Source organism: Pan paniscus, chromosome 16, assembly GCF_029289425.2.
Source record: "Pan paniscus chromosome 16, NHGRI_mPanPan1-v2.0_pri, whole genome shotgun sequence".
NCBI lineage: Eukaryota > Metazoa > Chordata > Mammalia > Primates > Hominidae > Pan > Pan paniscus.
In genome coordinates this window covers 53693950-53717851 of record NC_073265.2, presented here as the reverse complement: position 1 = coordinate 53717851, position 23902 = coordinate 53693950, and the positions used below count along the sequence as shown (strand labels likewise).

General features: G+C 43.0%; 2 protein-coding genes across 4 annotated transcripts in view; both read right to left on the bottom strand.

The window, feature by feature from the left end:
- Positions 1 to 6370, bottom strand: part of ZNF609 (zinc finger protein 609) — a 224708-nt gene extending 218338 nt beyond the window's left edge. Inside the window, exon 1 of one of the 2 annotated variants that reach the window (XM_034938917.4) lies at positions 6115 to 6370. The gene's annotated coding sequence lies outside the window, so the exon portion shown is untranslated. Of the gene's footprint in view, positions 1 to 5785; positions 5950 to 6114 lie in introns of those variants that run through there. The other variant, XM_055098315.2, reaches the window with a different exon arrangement.
- Positions 6371 to 11646: 5276 nt separating this feature from the next.
- Positions 11647 to 23902, bottom strand: part of TRIP4 (thyroid hormone receptor interactor 4) — a 68164-nt gene continuing 55908 nt past the window's right edge. For both annotated transcript variants that reach the window (XM_055098285.1, XM_003827953.5), the window contains exons 12-13: positions 21781 to 21883; positions 11647 to 11952 (exon numbers count right to left, since the gene is read on the bottom strand). In XM_055098285.1, coding sequence (XP_054954260.1) covers positions 11885 to 11952; positions 21781 to 21883 — 171 coding nt within the window. In that variant the 3' untranslated portion in view covers positions 11647 to 11884. The remainder of the gene's footprint in view (positions 11953 to 21780; positions 21884 to 23902) is intronic.

The window sequence follows — 23902 nt, the reverse complement described above, 5'->3', positions numbered from 1 at the left end:
AACTCCTGCTGCTAGAGCAAGGGGAGGGGGGAAGAAAGAAAGGGGTGAGAGAGAAGGAGGTGGAGGATCTGGGTTGTGACTATAATAGCTACAGTAATTAGAGTGTTTCCAAGCTGCTAGAGAAGTCTTCAGGGTAGGGAAGTGGGATAAGAGATGGGGGTGGGGGAAAGGTAAAAGGAAGCAAACTACTGAGTGCTAGGAAAGCATAAGTGGTTTGTGAACAGTTTTAATAAAACAAACATAAAAAACTGCCATAGCTTCGTATGAGGAAATCAAGAACTTGACATTCTTTCCTAGAAGTGAATACTAAACAATTAACTGCTGTCGCTAGGCTTCCACTTAAAGCTAGCTTAGGTTTAGGTAGATCACTGCAAATGTCCCCATCTACGCAGTGCTCCATAGGCCCTGACCTGAGTCATAGTCTGGCCTCACTTTCCCTCAAAGAGCCTTCACTCCACTTGGGCTGTGGGAAAGAGATTTCTGAACTTTAAAACAGTTCATATGGCTCATTTCTCTTCAATCATCCGTTAATTAGTACCCTGTGAATTCCATTAGGTCGTGTGTGTATGTGTTTCAAGAGAAGGGGCACACAACCTGTTGGCCTAATATAGAAAATGAATGGAAGGCACTAAAAAGGTCAGAAAATAAACACAAAGTTACTTGCTTACAAGTTTTAGGCTCTATGGCATTCCTATTATAGTGGCACAAACATATGAAAGAGAAAATCATATTAACAGAAGATGATAATCTATTAAAAAATCTGAATTTTCAGAAAACCTCAAATAGTCTTTTCCCAAGTTACAGGAAATGCTATACCCCCCCGCTAACTTTTTTCTTTTTTTCTTTTTTTTTTTTTTTGAGACAGGGTTTCATTCTTGTTGACCAGGCTGGAGTGCGATGGCGCAATCTCAGCTCACTGCAACCTCCACCTCCCAGGTTCAAGCGATTCTCCTGCCTCAGCCTCCCGAGTAGCTGGAATTACAGGAGTGCACCACCAAGCCTGGCTAATTTTTGTATTATTAGTAGAGATGGAGTTTCACCATGTCAGCCAGGCTGGTCTCAAACTCCTGACCTCAGGTGATCTGCCCGCCTCAGCCTCCCGAAGTGCTGGGATTACAGGCATGAGCCACTGCGCCCGGCCTATATCCGTTTTTAAGATAAATATTTAGTGGTGATGTTCCTTAACATCATTTCTTCTGGTGATGACTTGGTTCTAACAAGTGATGTTAATGTCAATGTCAGGGAAAAGAGTTACAAAGGTGCTGGGAGAAACTAAAAATTGTAAAAAACAACTGGCAGGGCATGATGGCTCACACCTGTAATCCCAGCACTTTGGGAGGCCGAGGTGGGTGGATCACCTGAGGTCAGGAGCTCTACAGCAGCCTGGCCAACATAATGAAACCCCGTCTCTACTAAAAATACTAAAATTAGCTGGGCATGGTGGTGGGCGCCTGTAGACCCAGCCATTCAGGAGGCTGACGCAAGCAATTGCTTGAACCTGGGAGGCAGAGGTTGCAGTGAGCCGAGATCGCACCATTACACTCCAGCCTGGGCCACATGAGCGAAACTCCGTCTCAAAAAAAAAAAACAAACAAACAACCGAAGAGATGCAAACTTCATGTGGGGAAATATATTCATAATATAAAAACACATGCAAATGTCTTGAGTAAGGCATGTCAGGTAGACTTCCACAAAAAGTCAATTACATCATTTGCATAAAACCTATTAGGTATCCACCCAGTAGGCTAAATCTTTTTCACCATACTGAAAGCAAGAAATTTTCTCCTTCCCATTTCCCTTTAATAAACAAGTACTAGAAACACTGAATTACCACTATTTCCCTCCCATGCACAAAGCATAAAGCCAGAACTCCCATAAATACAATAGAGCCGTGTAGGGCCATGTCTAGGGCATGCTACTGAGTGATCTAAAAAACCACAGTTACAGAAGAATCTCTTTCTCTATTCTATTACCATCTTACTAACAAATCAACAAGCATTAAGAAATGTGAAACAAAGTGCAATTTCACACATACAAACTGAATCTAAACCACGGAAGACCAAGTATTTTCTTGTCACTGTGGCATGTGATTCTTCAACCACCTGCTCAGTAATCCCTCTTCAGCTACACAGCTGCTGCCAATTCCACATGCCCAGCTAGGCAGGTGCTTTGGTGAATTACCTGTTCCCTAGCGAAAAGAGTCCTTCACTGACACTTAGTGGACCCAGAACCTGCCAATCAACATCACCTATCTTCATTTTGTCTGTCACAGACAACTTTTATAACAGAGGTATCATGAAGGCATATTTAATACATTACGATATTTTGCATTTTGTGGGGTTTTTGTTTGTTTTCTTTAAAGGAAACTGATTTTGAAAAATCAAGTAGAAGAGAGAATTAAGAGACTGAAAAGAAAACTTCCCACACAATATAAGGCTGCCTCATCTCAGGCTAATCCCATCTGCCTGGCAGTATTCCCATCCATGACCAGTTTTCCATGAGGGAAATAACAATTGCTTAGCTACCTTCAGAGTAGGAGAAAAGGGCAGTACAAGTACTAAGGTACCTGGAAAAGAAGTAACTACAAAGAGGAAGCAGAGTGGGAACTTCTGGAGAACACATATCATTGCTATACTTAGCCTCCATGGCTAAGCTCAGGCAATAGTGTTCTGAGTCAAATAAATAAAATAAATAAGGAGTGGCACTTCCACTTGACAGAGCAATCAGTAAACCCCTCAACAAATTATTGTGTTCCAGTCATTTAGTTGCTATATGCTAATTGCAACATAATTGCTACCAGGAGCCAAAATTATGCTTCCACATCCTCACAAAATAAGCACTAATCTGTCCAACTTTCTAGACCTCTATCACAAGGAAATTTTTTTCTACCAAGAAGCTGGGACGGGTAGTTGGGGGGGAATCCAAAGCACTCTTTGAATGATGGTCACAATCAGAAGACTCACATGAGATTCCTTGTGGCAAGGGCCCAACTCTGAAGCCACTAAATCTAATCAGGACAAATTTAATCTGAGGCTTCTGCCTTCACTGTCACCTGACAGCATTCAGAAATAAATGCCAAGAGCCCAAGAGCAAAAAGCTTTGGACTCAGTTTAGCTGAGGCTTCACTCAAATATTCCTAGGACACAGAGTTGGAAATAGTCTAAAGACAGACAACACCTCCAGTAAGGCCTGAAGACAGTTCTGTTATCAAAAAATATATAAAGGTCAGAACAACCTGTTCCCTCCTATCAAAGGCCCAACACCTCAGTGGCAGGCCATCATTTAAAGAAACTCACTGAAATAAAAGGATAAGGGAGGCACCATAGACAGACTAATTGCCTCAGAAAGACCTTTACCAAAACCAAAGGCTAAAGTTCTTATTCAACACTATCCTATGGGAAATGATTGGCTATTGTGTACACAGCACATTATATACAATTCCCCACTCACAATGAGTTTTACTTCTAATCTCTTTTTAAAGAAAAGTTGTATTTAATGTCCTAAATGGAAACCTCTTTTCCAGGCCCAAAATTTTTTTTTTTTTTTTTTTTTTAAAGACAAGGTCCTGCTCTATCACCCAGGCTGGAGTACAGCGGTGCAATCACAGCTCACTGCAGCCTCAACCTCCTGGGCTCAACGAGATCTTTCTACCTCAGCCTCCCAAGTAGCTGGGACCACAGGCGTATGCCACTACACCCAGCTAATATTTTTTATATTTTTTGTTGAGATGGGGTTTTGCCATGTTGCCCAAGCTGGTCTCGAACTCCTGAACTCAAGCGATCTTCCCACCTCAGCCTCCTGAGTAGCTGGGACCACTGGCATGTGCCACTATGCCCAGCTAGCTGTATTTTTTTTAATTTTTGTAGAGATGGGTTCTCACTATGTTGCCCAGGCCACTCTCAAACTCCTAGGCTCAAGTGATCCTCCTGCCTCAGCCTCCCAAAGTGCTGGGATTACAGGTGTGAGCACCATGCCTGGTCCCAAATAATTTTTTACACAACTAATAGTACATAAATATTATTTGAGCACTTTTATCAGATATGTACAATAGGATTCCTTCTAGTTTGTTCTCATCCTTCTCTCACTAATAATCCCTAAGACCCATATATTTTTTCAAAAATGTTTATTTCTTTGGCAAATTTCTTAATACAGAGGCAGATATAGACTTTTGCACAATGAGCAACTCATGTCCTTTCATTAGAGTTAAAATAAATATTGAAAGGTTTGTTCCCACAGCCCTTGCCCAGATAGGCAAATTCTGTGGCTTTTTTGTTGTGCTATTATTATTGACCAGGAAGCCACCATTAAAAAGGTACTTGGTTCTTGACTTTTTTATTTTTTATTTTTAAAGAAACAGGGTCTTGCTTTGTTGCCCAGGCTGGTCTTAAACTCCTGGGCTCCAGCCATCCTCTGGCTTCATTCTCCCAAAGTGCCAAGATTACAAGCATGAGCCACCACACCTGGGCTTGACTCCCCATCTTAACCCTGCACAGGTTTTTAGTGGTATTCGGAAACAAACAAAAATCACTGCATGAGTGTTCCATTCATATAAAAGAATTAAATATGATGATTCAACTAAGAGTAGAACCTTCCCTTGAAGTCTTCTTCCTTAAGGGTCTGAAACAAACATCGTAGTTGAGTCTACCAGACACTATTCCTTCACAACTTAGTACAGGCTAGCCAAAGAGGCAGGCACAACATGGCTGGCATCCCTTATTCTTCTGAAAAATGTGTGCCAATGAGCTCTGCATTGTTCCTCACTCAAAAAGAAGAGCCTTTCTCTCTGGCCTCCTCCAATGGCAAGCCCCAGTCTGGAAAAGGAAGAAAATGGCACTGAGGAGCCTGGGAGATGGAGCATATCCAAAGCTCTCAGACAAGACTTGAACCTATGACCTTCACTGTGTACACAATAGGCGGGTGAGAGGGACCGGTTTATCTCTGCTGCAGCAGTTCTCAGCCCTGGGGTAGCGCTCCCGATAAAATGACACGACTATTGTGTGTGGCAGCAGAACAGTCATCTCCTCACAACAGCCTAAACCAGCACTCCCTCCCCCAAGACAAAGCAGCAGGGGTGAAATTAACTCAAGGCTGCAGAGCAAAGCCTAATACAGAAAAGGGAGGCCTGTAGGGGCTTGGGGACTCTCCTCAACCCCTTAGGCTCTGGACACATGGCTGGAAACAGACAGGCTTTCTTCCCCATCTTTCCCACTCTCATTTAGGTAGGTAGCTGTTTCTTAGAGAATTTAATCATCCGTGATTTGTTCAGAAATATTCCCCCTGAAGGGCTCTGATCTCTCCACCCTGTGTGAGCCTAATTCCTAGAAGCTGAAATGACTGTTTGCTGCTGCCTGTTTCACAAACACACATTAATTGGTCAGATGTGTCTCCTCCTCCTCAACCCCAGAGGGAGGAAGGAGAATCTGAGCAAAGCACAGAGATGATCCAACCGTAATTACACATAAAGGGAAAAGAGGGCAGCATGGGTTTTCCAAACAGGATAGGGTCACAAACCCTCCCGGGGGTACAAGGATAGCAGTTGAGGTCCAGGCCCAGGGATCCCTCCATCTTGAAGAAAAGGACAGGAGTAAATGTGACCTGAAGACTGTTAGGGGCACACACCCACAACCTACTTACTGCAGGATCCCAGCCACCTTGCTCCCCACTCCTAGGTCACGCACACGTCCTGCTTCCGACCCTATGCTCTGAACAACCCCCACCGCCCCCGCCCCCCCTCCCCCGCCAACTCCCTGACTGGCCCCAGTCGCCCCGAGCGCCCTCAACATACCCAGACTCGCCTCAGAAACTCTCTGGCCTGCTCCCATAACCTAGCCAGACCCTAATCCCCTCCCGGGCACCCCTACCCTCAGCCTGAACCGGCCGTGGCCACGCTTTGAACTTCACCCCGCGCCCCTCGACGCCCCCTCCCCCACCCACGCAACGACCCCCCCTACACACCTTCCCCTCGCTCCGCCCCAGCCCCCCCAACCCCCACTTCCTCCGTCAGGCAGCGCCGCCGCCCCCGGCCCCCATCAGATCCCCTCAGCCCCGCGCCCCATCGGTGCCGCCGCCTCTTTCCTCCCCCAGTCCCGGCTCCACACAAAGCTCCGGACTCACCGCGCGGCCGGTCCCGGGAGCCGCCACCTCCGCCCGCCCGGGGCCCCGGGCCGTAGAGCCGCCGCTGCTACGGGGCCCAGGCCGCCATCCGTTCCCGCAGCCCCTCCCCCCCACCCCACCCCGGCTCCGGCTCCGGCTCCGGCTCTCTGCCACCTCCCCGCGCCTCTCCGCCCCGCCCGGCCGGTGCCGCTGTGTCCGGGGCCGCGGGTCCCTCAGCCGCCTCCACCGCCGCCGCCGCCGCGATCCGGGACAACCAGAGTCACCCGGAAGACGCGGACACTGGACTGCCAGGCCCTCGGATCCGGATTCCGCGCTTGTGTGGAGTCTGGAGCCGGTGAGCGCAGGGGAAACCCGGAACCTGGATGAAGGAGCGAAATCCTGGGTCTCGGAATGCGCGCTCACCCGGAGCCCAGATTAGGGAGTTTTAGCTCAGGGAATGCTGGAAAACCCGGCGTGCCGGTTAGAACCAAGATAAACTCAAAGAAACCTGGATTAGAGAGCTCGAACCTAACGCTATCCCCTCGTGGGCAGTAGAACTCTCGCTGGATCAGACTTCCTCATAGAGAGGTCTCTGGGGGGAGTATTGCACCTTATAACACAGAAGACACCTCTTCTGTAGTTGTCCTTCAACCACAGAGAGGAAAGGGCCGTAGGGGATCTGAACATGGGCATCCACAAAGAACAGAAGAGCAATCACAGCTCCTGATGGTTTCATCCATTTTACCCCTTAGTTCAGCAAAGTACCAACCTCCTAATTTTTTATCCTTTGTTCTCCAGCTTTTTCTTTTAGGATTACCACTTGCTTTTCTCCCCAAAGCACCCATTTCTAATCCCTCTATATATCCCTTTTCCCCTCACCATCCTATATCACTAAATCTTGTTGCCTTTTATTATCTAAAAGTCTTATTCTGTCCTTCTCCAACCCACCATTCTAAGGATTGTAGCTTTTATTTTTCCTTATCTGCTATTCATCTCTGATTGCCCAGCATACTATCTAGTGCACAGTAGGCATTCAGTCCATGTTTAAGTGAGCCCTCCCACCCAGCTTTCACTTGTGAAACATCTATTCATGACGGCCTCCTAAGACTTCCATCTCATTCCATAGCAAACAAATTTACCTTAATTCTCAAGGCCTCCCACATCCTAGCCCCTATTATGTCCTTCCTGTGTCCTTGACCATTTTATTTTGCTTTGCATTTATCTTACCTTTTTTCCCTTATCCTGGGGCATCCTTCAACAGTGCCACTCAAGATAGCATGTGACTTGGAGATAAAGTGAGGTCATAAAAAGGTGGGGGGAGGGGTTGATAGCTAAAGATAAAAAGTAAACCTTTCTGGTCTAGGAAAAATAATCTCTCTTTGGTCCACCAATAGTCATGTTGTTAGACAGTACAGGGGCAGAACTGATCCCAGGTGACAGCGAACTTCCAATGTATACTAGACAAAGTTACAAGTGAGGATTCAGCTACTTAGCAGGTGGAGACAGAGAAGGGTTTAGTGTTTTAGACTTAGGCATGATTTAATTAAGGATTAAACATTCCAGTAGTCATCTCCCACTGAAGGAGCATGACTCTGCCATTGGAGAGAACTAGACTGCAAAAATAGGGAACAAAGGAAGGTAAACATTCCTGCAGTGAACTCCAAGTTTCAGCCAGAGAAAGTTCTCAAGCCTCGAAGAACCACTAAAAATTTTCAAGTGATCAGATGTCCTACATAGTAAACAAACCTTAAGTTTTGATTTACTGTTCCTCTAGACCAAGGGTTGGCAAACTGCATCTCACAGGTCAAATCAGGCTCACCACCTGTTTTAACATGTCCCATGAGCTAGAATGATTTTTACATTTTTAAACAGTTAAATAATCAAAAGACTATTTCATGATGTGAAAATGATATGAAATTCAAATTTCAGGCCAGGTGCGGTGGCTCACGCCTGTAATCTCAGCACTTTGGGAGGCTGAGGCGGGCGGATCACGTGAGGTCGGGAATTTGAGACCAGGCTGACCAACATGGAGAAACCCCGTAAAAATACAAAAGTAGCCGGGCGTGGTGGTACATGCCTGTAATCCCAGCTACTTGAGAGGCTGAGGCAGGAGAATCGCTTGAACCCGGTAGGCAGAGGTTGCAATGAGCTGAAATCTTGCCACTGCACTCCAGCCTGGGCAACAAGAATGAAACTGTCTTAAAAAACAAACAAAAAAATAGTTTTATTGGCTCTAGCCAAGCTCATTCATTTACATTATCATCTATAGATGCATTTTTACTACAACAGCAGAGTTGAACAGTTGAAACAAGGACTGCATGGCCTGTGTAAAGCCTAAAATATTTGCTATCTGACCCTTTACAGAAAGTTTGCCAACCCCTGCTCCAGACAAGCACTATCCAACAGAACTTTTTGCAGCGATGGAAATGTTCTATACCTGTGCTGTCCAATGCAGAAGTCGCTAGCCACATGTAGCTATTTGAGCACTTGAAATATGGTCAACAGTGACTGAATAACTGAATCCTTAATTTCATATAATTGAAATTTTCATAACCACAAGTGGCTAGTGGCTACCATAATAGACAGTACAGCTCTAGACTCTTAAATCCTCTGTACTGATTTTTTTTTTCTCCTTATGCCACTATCTCACTCCCTTCCTGTGACATTCCTCTGTGGATTCTCAGGAACTCCCCACCACCCCACTGTTCCACAGTCCCACTCACTATATACACATCCATTTTTCTGACCTCAAGCTAGGGTACACTTACTAGGTTGTCTCTCTGGACTTTCCATTGTCACAAATGAAGTCTGAAAATGGATCAGGTTATCAGTTGTCACCCTATGAATTAAGCCACATTATGTACATACACATAAATGGACATTTACACAAGTTCATTTGTGTCAGAGGATGGCACTGAGGCTGTATTCTTTCTTCTCTGCATGAGAGAAGTAGAAAAGCCCTCCACATGCTGGATGCCTTGTTGCTGCTGGTGCCTGTGGTATGGATCACCTCTCTCCGAACACATTCACAGAAGCTCAGAGCAGCAGATGTATGCTTGGCTACTTGAATCTCTAGGAAAAAAAATTCCTTCATCATTGGATTTTCTGTCCCTCCCCAGGCCTAACAAACTGAAGTTCACTGATTTCTTTAGTTTAATAGATGCTTGCTGTTTACTCGTCTTTTTGAGCTGACTTTTTGAGAATAACTCCCATGCTGTCTTGATCTTGGCTAGGTGCATTTTAAAAATTTACTAAATTAAATGAAATCCACATAAATGGGCTTTGAAGTCTAAATTTTTCACACTTACTTCCTAGGAAAAAATGAATTTATGTAAACTTCTGACTTAAAAGAGGGGATACCTAGTTTTCTTTTTCCAGATTAGCTATAGCAAGAAACAAACAAAAACCCTTACTCTATTCCAAACATCTAACTGCAAAGCCAAGGCTTCCTACATTTGATCTTAGCCAAAAGGCCGAGAAGCAATAAAGCCAAGGCTTCCTAAACCCCGTCAGAGAAAGTCTCCAGTTTCATATATCCCCCTACTCTGACTTTATATAAATGAGACTGAGTCCTGCCTGGAAAAACAAAAACAAAAACAAAAACAAAAAAGCTGAAACCTTTAGGCACTATACAAATTGACAGCAATTGAACCCAACTATTCAAAAGGGGGTACAGATATTTAGACTGCAACAAAAAACCAGCTCAGAAATGTGAAACTTCCTTTAGGCCACACTGTCCCAGAGTTACACAGTCAGAGCAAAGTGTTGTAAAGTCCTAAAAGGCTATTCCTGGGCAAGTTTGCACTCAGGCTGCTAAGAATTTCCACTAGGCTTTAAATTGTGCTATTCATCACTGAGCAACTGAAGGCCATCTACCCCCAAGTTTCTCCCACACTTCCTCCCTGGTGTCTCCACAAATAAAAGAGAGACCTTATACCACCACCACCATATGAACTAAAGACAGACTTTCACAGTCTAACCATGAAAAGGAGAAGTTTCCATGTTATTCTGCCATTTACTAATGAGGCTCCAGTTGCATATTTTGGATGCTGAGGTGGGTTCTTGTAAACTTGTAAAGTTCTTGTAAACTGTCTTATCTCAGCACACAAAATGGTTGCATAACCTGATCTGTCACAGCTCCTGATGTTTTTCTTTCGGCATGCACACAGTCTATCCAGGAGAAAAAAATCAATCCAGACACCTCTATGCTCAGGCTGTTGTTCAAATAAACTTTTTTCCTCCTTCCCTAGGCTCTTCACCTCCTGCCTTCTAATTTTATTTTGGTATTAAGAGAGCCAGACAACTCCAGCATAGAATTCAAGGTGCTACTGCTTAGTAAACTATTAGCTGCATAGTGAACCCAGTATGGCTTCATTAATAGTAGGGTCTGCAGGAAGCCAGAAAGAGACTCCCCCGACATGCCCCCTGCCAAAGAAGTGGACATTAGCAGTCCTTTCCCCTTTCTCCAGAGGTTGAACAGAAAAAGAGAATACTACATGTTTGCATCGCCGCAACAAGAATCGGGTGGGTTTTCCCTGGGAATCCAGAGTGATCAGGCCCTGCAAAACCAATGCCTAGAGCTATGCAACAAGCAGGGTTCACAGTTGAGTGAACATCAATGCATAATGAGTGGAGGCATTTCAATGCAAATAAACGCTGAATATGAAGGATTAAAGAAAGGGGAAATTAATCTTTTTCATAACACAGGGCACATTTTTTTTCTCTCCCTTGCTCTCTCTTTTTTAAGAAATGCACACAACTGCTGGAGGGAGTCCAACTTCCCCAGTGTGGTGGTGTTGTTTTATAAAAAGCAGAACATACACATTTAAGACCATGAATTTCCTCAGGATGCCAGCAACTGAGATTCTGACAGCTCTTCAGAACAGCCTCAGAAAGTGTTTCACTAAGGACGGCCAGACTGACAAAAATCTCATTTCAAACCAACCTCTTCTTTTTCCAAAGCGCATAGCTTTCTGGGATGTGAATGGTTTAAAAGGTTTGAGTTCAGCATTTGGTGGGTATTTGGATGCATTTACTAAGGCGATTTTATTTTTTAGTTTGTTTCTAATTGCCCCATCCAAGTGATGCTTTTGCAATACCAACAAAATAAATAGGGCACCTTCATGGTGCTTTAGCAGGTGGCTCCATCTCCTCCCAGTCTGAACCATCCATATCCTGGCTTCTCAAACCCAAGAAGTGGAAGCACTTCTTCAGGTTATTCCTTCCAAAAAAAAAATTTGCCAGTGAGGGTTACTCGGCTTTTCACATTTCATTCAGACTGTTTAAGAGACATTGGATTGGAGCAGAAAACTTGTTACAAACCTTTTTGTCCCATCACAGGTTTGTATTAAGCACAGGATTCCTCAAACATCCTATTACTCTATCAGATTATCCCTTTGATAAGAAACTTTAAAATCTGAGAGGAACCCTCAAAAAAAATCATTAACCTAGGTTAAAAACTTTCTAACTACAAATACAAGTCTCAGAAAGGAAAAGAATTTCCAACTTGGTCCAATCTCTTTTGATACTATTCTAAGAAAAATGTCAAAAGACTTAGAATTTTTAAACAGGTTTTTATAAATAATGTGTTCAAAGATTTTGACCCATTACATAAAGTAGGAATCCCACTCCTTAAGAAAAATATACAGATTTTGGTAAGAGTTTAAGTTCTGAGATATTCAAGCCTGACGCCAAGCCTTTAGGTTTCTACTACTTCAATTCCAAAGGACCAGTAGATAGCAATTTTAGTACACAAAACTCCACTATGCTGTATAGTTCCTTTTCTCCTGGGTCAGACAGCTTTATTCTGCTTCATTAACCCCTTCTTTGCTCCTTGATGGATCTTGGAATCCAATTTCCCTGTAAGGGAGAAAAATAAGTCTCATTATTTATTTTTGTATTTGCAATGCAAATCTTTTGCAGCCTCCCAGGTCTTCTGGTTACTGTGTTCCTGTCACATTCAATTATCTTACTTCAGGACTCAGACACTTTCAAACTTCAGAGTTTCATTCTGTAAGAATAAGGAAGCAATGGGAACACTGTACAAGGATACACAAATGCATACAATGAGTATTTGTCCTAAGAATCTAAGAAGTTAATTATTTCTAATTTTGTAGCTACTAGAAAAGAAATAATCACATTTTTAAGGGGTTTGATGCTACGGCAAATTTTTAAGAATATACACATGCAATAAAGGCAGGCATTTCACAGTGGGAAATCCATTCCTGTGACCTGTTAACTGGCTGAGCATAATGCATGAACCTTCACAGTGAGAAAAGCAGTTCAACACCCCTTTGCTGCCTCAGACTTAATAGGGGGAGTGACCTGCAACAGTGGAATAGAATCCACATGAATGCTTTACTGACAAAGGGCCCCTATCACCAGCTAAGAAGGTTAAAGGTCATAGGCTATATGACTCTCTAAGTGTTAAACTTAGAAAACAAGCAACCTTCCCATCCCAGGTGACCCTAATGAAAGGTATATTACTGATGTGGTCTCTGACCTCTTCTCAGATCTACCAGGATAGAGTTTGGCTCAGTGGTAGCAGCCTTAGGAACCATCCATCTCATTAGGAGAATCTTAAGAGAATTCCTGTCTGTCTGGCCTGAGAACAGTTTGGCAGTTTGCTTTCTCCCACAAAAAGTCTCACCTAAGTCAATAGTGATGCTTATGCTGAAAATAGAAACATAATTCAGTTCAGTCTCAGCACTAAAAAAAAAAAAGAAAACAAAAAAAAAAACAAGGAGTCTTCCCCTTCAAAGGCAGCTGAGTATACCACAGGCCCATGCCCATAATCACTGCCTCTCAATATGTTGTCATTTTCATTTGTTGCAGCAACTGGGCATAACAGAAAGAGCACTGGACTAAAAATCAGAAGACCCAGGTTCTAGTCCACCCTTCTCTGGTATTAACTAGCTGTATGACCTAGGCGAGTCATTCAATTTCTCTGGATTTCAGTATTTTCACTTGTCCAATTAAGTTAAGAATACATGTACTGACCATGGCACAGTAAGATTGTGAGAAAAATTAGCCTCAGCCTAACAAGTTTCTCTGTTTACTTAAATCTCCTCTTGCCCAACATTAGTCTGTCTGTATATCTCTCTTTGTTTATCTCTCTCTCTCTTTTCTTTTAGGCTACACCTGCTTCTAGAAGAACATTATGTCCTTTTCTAGGCTTCCTCAGAAACCATCACTAAGTGATACCCTGAATATCATTTAACAATAATCACAATGCTGTTGATTTTAATTAGGGCTTTAGAGCATAGGGCATTCCCAGGGATTTAGGAGTTCTTTTATCCCTTATGCTGCCTGGCTGAAAACCTGAACATGTGCCAGCCATCTGGCAAAGAGCCCTGTTACAAGGCAAGTCAGCCTTTGTATCCCTAACACTACCATAGTGACTGCCAAATGGTAGACGCTCAATAAATACTCTCACCAAATGAATTAAACAAAGGTAGACATTACAAATTTCAAAACCTTTATATTATAGACAGTACTAAGTAACCACAAATAGCAGATATCAGATAAATGTAAGAGTACAGATTGTAAAGGTGGTGGTACCCAAAGGTGAGTCCCATTCAGCTTTTTAGGACAAGCTAGGACAGAATTTAGAATTCCATCTAGGACTCCAGACATCCAATTGTCTGTATTGCATAAGTTGAAAGACTTTATTTATTAAGACAGAGTCTCTGTCGCCCAGGCTGGAGTGCAATGGCATAATCTCGGCTCACTGCAACCCCCACCACCCAGGTTCAAGCAATTCTGCCTTAGCCTCCCATGTAGCTGGGACTACAGGTGTGTGCCATCATGCCCAGCTAATTTTTTTATTTTTTGGTAGAGATAGGGTTTCACCATGTTGGCCAAGTTGGTCTTGAACTCCTGACCTCAAGCAATCCCCCACCCCACCTCAGCCTCCCAAAGTGCTGGGATTACAGGCGTGAGCCACCACACCTGGCTGAAAAACTCAGTTTTAATCCTAAGACTTCCTAGCTGTATAACCTTGAGTATGTTACCTAGTCACTCTTGTCCTCAATTTTTATCAACTCTAAGAGGAAACTGGACTATACAATACTGAAGGTTCCTTCCAACTCTATGATATTGTGCCCTAGAAATGAAATGTAAATTGGAATAATTTGTTCCTGAGGCAATCTGATACAGTGAAAAGAACAGGAAACCTTGCGCCAGAAAGATTTGAGTAAAACAACTTCCATAAACCTGTAAAATGAAAGGAGGAAAAAGCCCTTACTAACACACAGAGTTATTAAGAAGATTATAGCTAACATGAAGTGCTTTCTATAGACCAGTCACTGAGCTACGTGTATTACACGTACACTGAGTCCTTTAATCAAATAACGACAGGTTCAGTATTCCTTATCTAAAATGCTTGGGACCAGAAGTGTTTTAAATTTCAGATTTTTTTGGATTTTGGAATATTTGCATTATATATATTTACTGGTTAAGTATCCCAAATCCAGAAATCCAAAATCCCAAATGCTCCAATGAGCATATCCTTTGAGCATCATGTTGAAGCTCAAAAAGGTTTAGATTTTGCATTTCAGATTTTCAGATTTGTGGCAGGGCGTGGTGGCTCATGCCTGCAATCCCAGTACTTTGGGAGCCCAAGGCAGGCAGATCGCTTGAGCCCAGAAGTTCCAGACCAGTCTGGCCAACATGGTGAAATACTGTCTCTAACAAAAAAACGAAACCCCCCTCAACCCCCAGAAAAATTTGCCGGGTATGGTGGTGCAAGCCTGGAGTCCCAGCTACTCGGGAGGCTGAGACAGGAGGATGGCATGAGCCCAGGAGGTGGAGGTTGCAGTGAGCCAAGATCTCATGCCATTGCACTCCAGCATGGGCAACAGAGTGAGACCTGTCTAAAAAAAAAATTTTTTTTTTTTTTTGGGGCCGGGCACAGTGGCTCACTCCTGTAATCCCTGCACTTTGGGAGGCCGAGACAGGCAGATCACCTAAGGTCAGAAGTTCAAGACCAGCCTGGTCAAAATGGTGAAACCCCGTCTCTACTAAAAATACAAAAATTAGTTGGGCGTGGTGGAGGGTGTCTGTAATCCCAGCTACTCAAGAGGCTGAGGCAGGAGAATCAGTTGAACCCAGGAGTCGGAGGTTCCAGTGAGCCAAGATCGCACCATTGCACTCCAGCCTGGGCAACAAGAGTAAAACTCAAAAAAAAAAAATTAATAAAAATAAAAGCAATAAAAAATTAGCCGGGTATGGTGGTGCAGGCCTATAGTCCCAGCTACTTGGGAGGCTGAGGTGGGACAATTGCTTGAGCCAGGGAGGCAGAGGTTGCAGTGAGCCGAGTTCACACCACTACACTTCAGCCTGGGTGACAGAGTGAGACCCACTCCCAAAAAAAAAAAAAAAGATCAGATTTGGGATGCTCAGCCTATAACTGAAATAATATATATTAAAGTGTTTCAGGCCAGGTGTGGCTCATGCCTGTAATCCCAGCACTTTGGGAGGCCAAAGCAAGCAAATCACTTGAGGTCAGGAGTTCAAGACCAGCCTGACCAACATGGCGAAACCCCGTCTCTACTAAAAATACAAAAATTAGTTGGGTGTGATGGTGCTCGCCTGTAATCCCAGCTACTCGGGAGGCTGAGGCAGGAGAATTGCTTGAACCCAGGAGGCAGACGTTGCAGTGAGCTGAGATCTCACCAGTGCATGCCAGCCTGGGCAACAGAGCAAGACCCCATCTCAAAAAAAAAGTGGGGGGCTTCATAAATTCAAAGTCTCCTGAAGAAGTAAGGGTGGTTATATTATTTACGCTGAGGCTTGGGAGTTAGGTTTCTTAGTTATGGTTTCAATTTCACCTTTCATTTACCATATAACCCCAGGCAAGTCTTTTAATTATTATTTATTTCAGATTCTTCATAAGAAAAAAAGACATATCATTTTCTTCACATTCTTAAAGCTTTACTGAATGAGAACATTCCTATTTTACGTTTCAGGAAACTCCAGTATGATTATGAAAGCCCTCAAGTGAGACCAGCTCAGGTAAGATGAACCCATCAGAATAAAACACTCAATTGTAGGCAGACTAATCTCTGGCTTCAATGATGATGTCTAAAATGGAAAGCTAATAGGAGAAACAAGATACAAGAGGAACAAGGATTTCCAGGATATTCCCAGGAATTCAGACGTTCTTTCATCCCCAGGCTGCCTAAAAAAAATCAGACATTTGCCAACAATCTGTGAACTCCTTACAATCATGGACATTTTGTATCCTTAACGTCTAACAGAATGATTGCCAATAGAGGCAACTCTTGGGCCAGCTGTGGGCAATGATGGTAAGGGACTGGGGCTTCTTGTGGAAAGCAGCAGTCATCATGACTGTCCTTAGATTGCAGGAACTCTAAGCTCTGAGTTCTAGTTCACCCTGGGCTTCTTTTTTCTTTTTTTTCCCTTTCTTTTTTTTTTTTTTTTTTTTTTTTGAGACAGAGTCTCACACTCTCGCCCAGGCTGGAGTGCAGTGGCGCCATCTCGACTCACTGCAAGCTCCGCCTCCCGGGTTCACGCCATTCTCCTGCCTCAGCCTCCCGAGTAGCTGGGACTACAGGCACCTGCCACCACGTCTGGCTAATGTTTTGTATTTTTAGTAGAGACGGGGTTTCACCGTGTTAGCCAGGATGGTCTCCATCTCCTGACCTTGTGATCTGCCTCGGCCTCCCAAAGTGCTGGGATTACAGGCGTGAGCCACTGCGCCCAGCCCACCCTGGGCTTCTAAGATCAGGATCTGGATAGTGAACCATAGTGACATACAATACATCCTCTTCATGGTAGGGTGTAACACTTAGTTTCTGTATTTCCCCAATATTTTTACATTTAGTACCTAATCGTTTCAGTGTTAAACCACATCCTCAATCATAGTGCCTAAAAGAAAATCAAATGCATGTGCAGCAGATGGGCAGAAGTTAAAAGGGAAAAAATATTTGTCATCAATTGATATAACTCTCATAGGAATTTTCACATGGTTTGCAAAAGATATAAGGTGCATGAGTTTATAGAGCATGTTGCTAAATTTAAAAAATTTCCTTTATCTGAGTATTCAACCTATATAAAGCAGACACAGAGCCAGGTGATACCCTATTGTATATTGCTCTTTTCTGAATTATCTCAATTTCAGGAGACACAATTACCTTAAGGTCAAGCAAACTCAAATTTACACTTCCAAAAACAAACAAATCAAAGTATACACCTTTAATTTAAGGCATTTATACATCCATATATATATATATATGATACAACACATAAATGGGTCATATTCTGAAAGTTTATTTGCAAGTCTGAAGTTTGGAACCTGAAGCCAGGCATCATAGTAGTGTATATCTACATAGTAGTTCCAGCTACTTGGGAGGCTCAGGCAGGAAGATCTCTTGAGCCCAGAGTTCAAGGCCAGTCTAGGCAACACAGTGAGACCCCTGTCTCAAAAATAAAAGTTTGGAATTTCGAATATATTTATCATAGAACTAATCTGTAAAGGGTGGCTAGGTTCCTAAGCCATCCCACAAAAAAAAAAAAAAAAAAAAAAAAAAAAACATTTAAGCCACAGTGTTATAAGTAAAGCAGACTATTAATTAATTTTTTTTTTTAGAGACAGGGTCTCGCTGTGTCACCCAGGCTGGAGTGCAGTATTGCAATCATAGCCCATTGCAGCCTTGAACTCCTGGGCTCAAGCAATATTTCTGCCTCAGCCTCCCAAGTAGCTGGCACTATAGGCACACGCCACCACACTGGAATAATTTTTTTATTTTTTTGTAGAGACAGGGTCTCGCTATGTTACTCAGGCTGGTCTCAAACTCCTGGCTTCAAGTGATCCTCCTGCCTCAGATTCCTAAAGTGCTGGCATTATAGACATGAGCCACTGTGCCTGACCAAGTATTAATATTATTGCTATTAAACTTAATCACTTCATGTAATAATATATCTAGGGGAAAGTGTGATAACCATTCCAAATTAAGAGGCAGGTATGTATTTTCCCCAATGTAACTGGGATTAAAGACTTTTCCAGCTTAAACTACTGGAGGCATCCCCTAGGACTTAAGGCAAGAGAGTTCTGGCAGAGTAGAAGGTTTTTAGAGAGGCCAAGGTGGATGGATCACCTGAGCTCAGGAGTTCAAGACCAGCCTGGGCAACATGGCAAGACCCCGTTTCTAGCAAAAATACAAAAAATTAGCCAAGCATGGAGGCGCGTGCCTGTGGTCCCAGCTACTTAGGAGGCTGAGGTGGGAGGATCACTTGAGCCTGGGAGATGGAAGTTGCAGTGAATTGAGATTGTGCCACTGCACTCCAACCTGGATAACAGAGTGAGACCCCATCTCAAAATAAAATTTTCACTACCTATTGTTTCTGTGCAATTTTTAACCTTGTCTAGTCTACCATTAACTAACAGAAACAATACGAAAAAGATAGGAAGTTATTAAAGGTTTCTCCTAAGAATGTCACTCCCCTCACCATCATGAAACCTTATGGAGAAAAATGAAGGTCCTGAAGGTGTAGAGAAAGTACTAAAGTAAAACATTTCAGAGAAATAGCTAAACTCTACACAGAACATTTTCTCACAGGACTTTAGGCAGCAGATGAAAACCAAGCCAGGGGAAGAAGCTACGAAAAGGGAAGTAGGACTAAAGATCAATTAACAGTGGGTTTGAGAGAGAGGATTTACCACCGTTTCCTCCTACCACCAGTGTTGCCACCAGTACCTAGAGGAAGGTGAGAATGAAATGGAGGAGGAAGGGGTAGACTGCTAGAACCAAAACAGAGGGAGGGTAAAAGGAGATCTAAATCCTAAACAGGGCCAGGTGTGGTGGCTCACACCTGTAATCCTAACACTTTAGGAGGCCAAGGCAGGAGGATCACTTGAGACCAGACTGGGCAACATAGTGAGACCTCATCTCTACCAAAAATTTAAAAATTATCTGGGTGTGGTGGCACATACCTGTAGTCCCAGCTACTTTGGGGGCTGAGGTGGGAGGATTACTTTATCCCAGGAGGTGGAGGCTGCAATGAGCCATAATTGCACAACTGCATTCCAGGCTGGGTGACAGGCCAAGGCCCTATCTCAAAAATAAATAAATCCTTAATAGTGGAGAAAAGAAAGGATTTCCAGGGCTACTGGGCCACCAACTGGAGTACCGTCTGAAGTAAATAATTTGTGTCAGTTAAGGGCAACTTGGTTCAGATCTTTGAATGTGTAGGAATCTTAGGATCTTATCAATCAAGATGTTGCCTGAATTTTGCAGTAAATATACATTAATATAAATTCCTACTCCAAGCATTTCATTTTGTGATTGAAAGCAGTGTTACTTAAAGTACAGCCAGCTGGCCAACAGCATCAGTATCACCTGAGAGCAGGATTGAGGAACCTGTGTTTTAACAGCTTGCTAGGTGATTTTTAGTTACATTATAGTTTGAGAAGTACTTCTCTAGGGCATAGATTTATAAAATGGCTAGTTGGTCCCCAAGGCATTGGATGAGGGAGAGTTTCGCACCAGTGAGGACAATGCATGCCCTAGAATCATGCAATTCACACAATGGGAAAGCAATGACAAAGAGGCACAAAATGGTAACTGACATGAGCAAATGGGAGAGTTGCTGATGTTGCTTTTCCAAGGATGTTAGGCAGGGAGGACACCACTACTATATGTGTGTTTTTTTTGTTTGTTTTTGTTTTTGTTTTGTTTTGTTTTGAGACGGAGTCTCGCTCTGTTGCCCAGGCTGGAGTGCAGTGGTGCAATCTTGACTCACTGTAAGCTCCGCCTCCCAGGTTCACGCCATTCTCCTGCCTCAGCCTCCCGAGTAGCTGGGACTACAGGTGCCCGCTACCATGCCTGGCTAATTTTTTGTATTTTTAGTAGAGATGGGGTTTCACTGTGTTAGCCAGGATGGTCTCGATCTCCTGACCTTGTGATCCACCTGCCTCGGCCTCCCAAAGTGTTGGGATTACAGGCGTGAGCCACCACGCCCGGCCCACTATATGCATTTTGAGACTGCTTTGAAATACAAGAGGCTGCTCTAGGACAGAGGAAGAAAAGATGGGTCCCAGCTAGACCCTGTCTCAATCAATTAACTAATAAAATTTTTTAAAATGAGGCCAGGTGCAGTGGCTCACGCCTGTAATCCCAGCATTTGGGAGGCCGAGGCAGGCGGATCACAAGGTCAGGAGTTCGAGACCAGCCTGGCCAATGTGGTGAAACCCCATCTCTACTAAAATACAAAAATTAGCCGGGAGTGGTGGCGGACGCCTGTAGTCCCAGCTACTCGGGAGGCTGAGGCAGGAGAATCGCTTGAACCCAGGAGGTGGAGGTTGTAGTGAGCCGAGATTGGGCCACTGCACTCCAGCCTCGGAGACAGAGCGAGACTCTGTCTCAAAAAAAAAAAAAATGTTAAAAAGGAATGAAAAGCAAGAGAGCCAAGGCTGTACTCTGGGAACCAATAATGAAGAGAAATGTGGGAAGTGGTGTCTCTAAAATAGATGTTCAATAATAAATACTTAAAATGTTAAGTCTTTTTTTTGAGATGGAGTTTCGCTCTTGTTGCCTAGGCTGGAGTGCAGTGGCGTGATCTCGGCTCACTGCAACCTCTGCCTCCCGAGTTCAAGCGATACTTCTGCCTCAGCCTCCTGAGTAGCTGGGATTACAGGTGCCCACCACCATGCCCTGCTAATTTTTTGTATTTTTAGTAGAGACGGGGTTTTACCATGTTGGCCAGGCTGGTCTAGAACTCCTGACCTCAGATGATCCACCCGTCTCAGCCTCCCAAAGTGCTGGGATTATAGGCATGAGCCACCACGCCCAGCCCTTATTCTTGAGTTGAATACTGAACAATGAATAAATGGATAAATGACAATGTTGCCACTGCACTGCCTTACTACTTCCTTTAATGAGCAGTACAGTGGGGCAAAACACTCTTTTGGCTGACAAATAGCATTTTAATGTAATAGGATCTGAAATTGAAGTTTAGAGCGACTTACTATGCCGATAATTGTGGATCAAGGTATACTTTGGAAAGGCTTTACTGTAGTTAACCTAACATAAAGTTATTGATAAGTATAATTATATTAAGCCTCCAACACTAGGGACCCACAGAACACAATAAATTTTTTTTTTTTTTTTTTGAGACTGAGTGTCGCTCTGTTACCAGGCTGGAGTGTAATGGCACAATCTCAGCTCACTGTAACCTCCGCCTCCCAGGTTCAAGCGATTCTCCTGCCTCAGCCTTCCAAGCAGCTGAGACTACAGGCGCTACAGGCACTACAGGTGCTACAGGCGCACGCCACCACACCCAGCTAATTTTTTTTTTTTTTTTTTGTAATCTTAGTAGAGACGGGGGGGTTTCACCATGTTGGCCAGGATGGTCTCGATCTCTTGACCTTGTGATCCGCCTGCCTCGGCCTCCCAAAGTGCTGGGATTATAGGCATGAGCCACCGTGCCCGGCCAAAAGGGAAGATTTTATAAAAATCTAGACAAATGAGATGCAAGACAAAAAAAAAGAAAAGAAAAGAAAATTAGACCATCAAAGATTATGACTTACAGGCTGATCCAAAGGTAGTGGGTTACCTCAACTGATTGTTCACAGTCAGTTATAGATTGAACTCCTTGTTCTACTTTTTTCCCCATTCCTTACTACTGCACTTGACTAGTCTTAAAGAAAAAAAAATCATGACTTACAGATTTTTGGATTTCCTTTAATAGGAAACTTCACAACCATTTCCTGAGGATTTTTGCAGATGAAAACAAATGGAGAATCAGATTCTTGACTGATGTCTGGAAACTGTGAAATATAAAAATAAAAAGTTCAGGCTAGTTGGGACAAGCTTTGAATTTAAGGAGAACAGAAGATGTCCCAGATTTCACCTCAACATTCTGATGATAGTACTTTCCATTTCACAGGTAAAGAGGATTATGCTCAACAAGCAAGAACAAACCTTCACCTTTCTACAATCCTTAGTACAGCATTATACAGTCTATTGCCTGCCATCTCTGATTTCCTATAGTGGGAACAACTTCATTTAAAAAAAAAAAAAAAGGATACCTGAAATCCTCCCAGAAGAATCGGAACTGACTGCTCTTTTATCACAAACAGCCAAGAGTCAGGAGATTCAGAGATCTCCTTGGGGAACATCAGGTACCCCCTAGGTTCAACTCAAGTGAAGCACTGGAAGACTTAAGAAAAATAAAACATCTGTGGAAATTCTGCCAGAAACAGTACACATAGCCCTTCTCTAGCTAAAGGGAAGGAAGATGATTCATTCTGAAAGGTATGAACATGCAAAAGCTGTTTTGCTGGATGCTTTCCAGATCTACTTCGGGTGAAAAGGTAACTGGTTAGAGCAATTCTGAAAATTATTTAGAAACCTCCTTTGGATCTCTTATCATAAAAACAAATCTGTGTGAATAGTTAGGACTTTTACTTTTTTTGTAAAAACAGACACAGAACCTAGAGTAAGACTATGCTGGCTACACAATCACAATTTAAGAACAATTGGGGGTTAGCAATGGCTGAGCTGGAATTTCATTATTTCCTATCTTACTATGTCTTATGTTTAGCACATTCAACAAATATGACTCATAGGCTTCTGGGTCAGACTTCATTACCAGAGAAGACTTTCTCCTAGTAACTACCATAAAAAGTATGAAATTACCTGTATTTTCCACCCTTATTTGACTGCTAAGATAAGCCTTCTAAAGTCTAAGCCACTAAAAGTTTCATTTTAAAAAGTAAGGAAATTCAAATTTCTCTGTAACTAGAAGCATGAATAGTTAAACTTCTTTATTGACCACTCTTGTCCTACATGATAAGTGATGCTGTGGAGAAAACAGAAGGGATTTTTAGTAGCATCTGGCCCTGCCCATACACCATGGCTTTCAGTGTGGAAGAGGTGGGACATGTACTTTGTTTTTGTTTTGTTTTTTTTTAAAGATGGGGTCTCTCTATGTTGCCCAGGCTGATCTCAAACTCCTGGACCCAAATGATTCTCCTGCCTCAACCTCCCAAAGTTCTGGGATTATAGGAGAGAGCCACCGCACCCAGCCAATAAAACAAACTTAATATTAACTATCAGCCACAATCATATTAATAGGCAGGGTCAAATGTTCACGGTAGAAAAGTAAGGCTACAGATACAAAGGTAAACCCTCTTCTTTCTTATCCCTTTTATCTTCAGAAGCCAAAGAAAAACAGGGCCCAGCTGTTATTGCTGGGTATTAGAAGGAAATAAGCTCTGCACAAGATCCATGCTGAGGTGCTTTGGCACAAATAAAACCAGAGGCTGCCATCAAGATCTCCAAACCTAATTCTACAGAGACCAGAGCAGCAGCATTCATAATTACTATCTCTTTAATTTTCCTATTTTTCCTTCCCTGTGGCTTAGAGACCATTGAGGCAAAGGACAATCAACAGCTCTGCTTTTCCAACACCATAAACCATTTCAGCCAATCTCTCCTCTTTCTTCCATATCAATAGTTTTTGCCTCTCTACTGGATCAATCCTATTAACACACAAACATTCTGTAATGTCTGACATGAAACAAAATCTCTTATCCAGATCCCACATCCTCCTCCAGCTACTACTCATTTCTCAGATTCCCATTACAACAAAATTCATCAAAAGATTATCTGTACTCCCTGCCTTTAATTCCTCTCCTACTTTTTTCTTGAATTCACTATAAGTAGGCTTTCACTCTCATCATTCCATCAAAATCATTCTTGTAAAGGTCACTGTTGACTTCCATGTTGCTAAATCAAACGGTCAATTCACAGTTCTCATCTTTTTTTTTTTTTTTTTTTTGAGA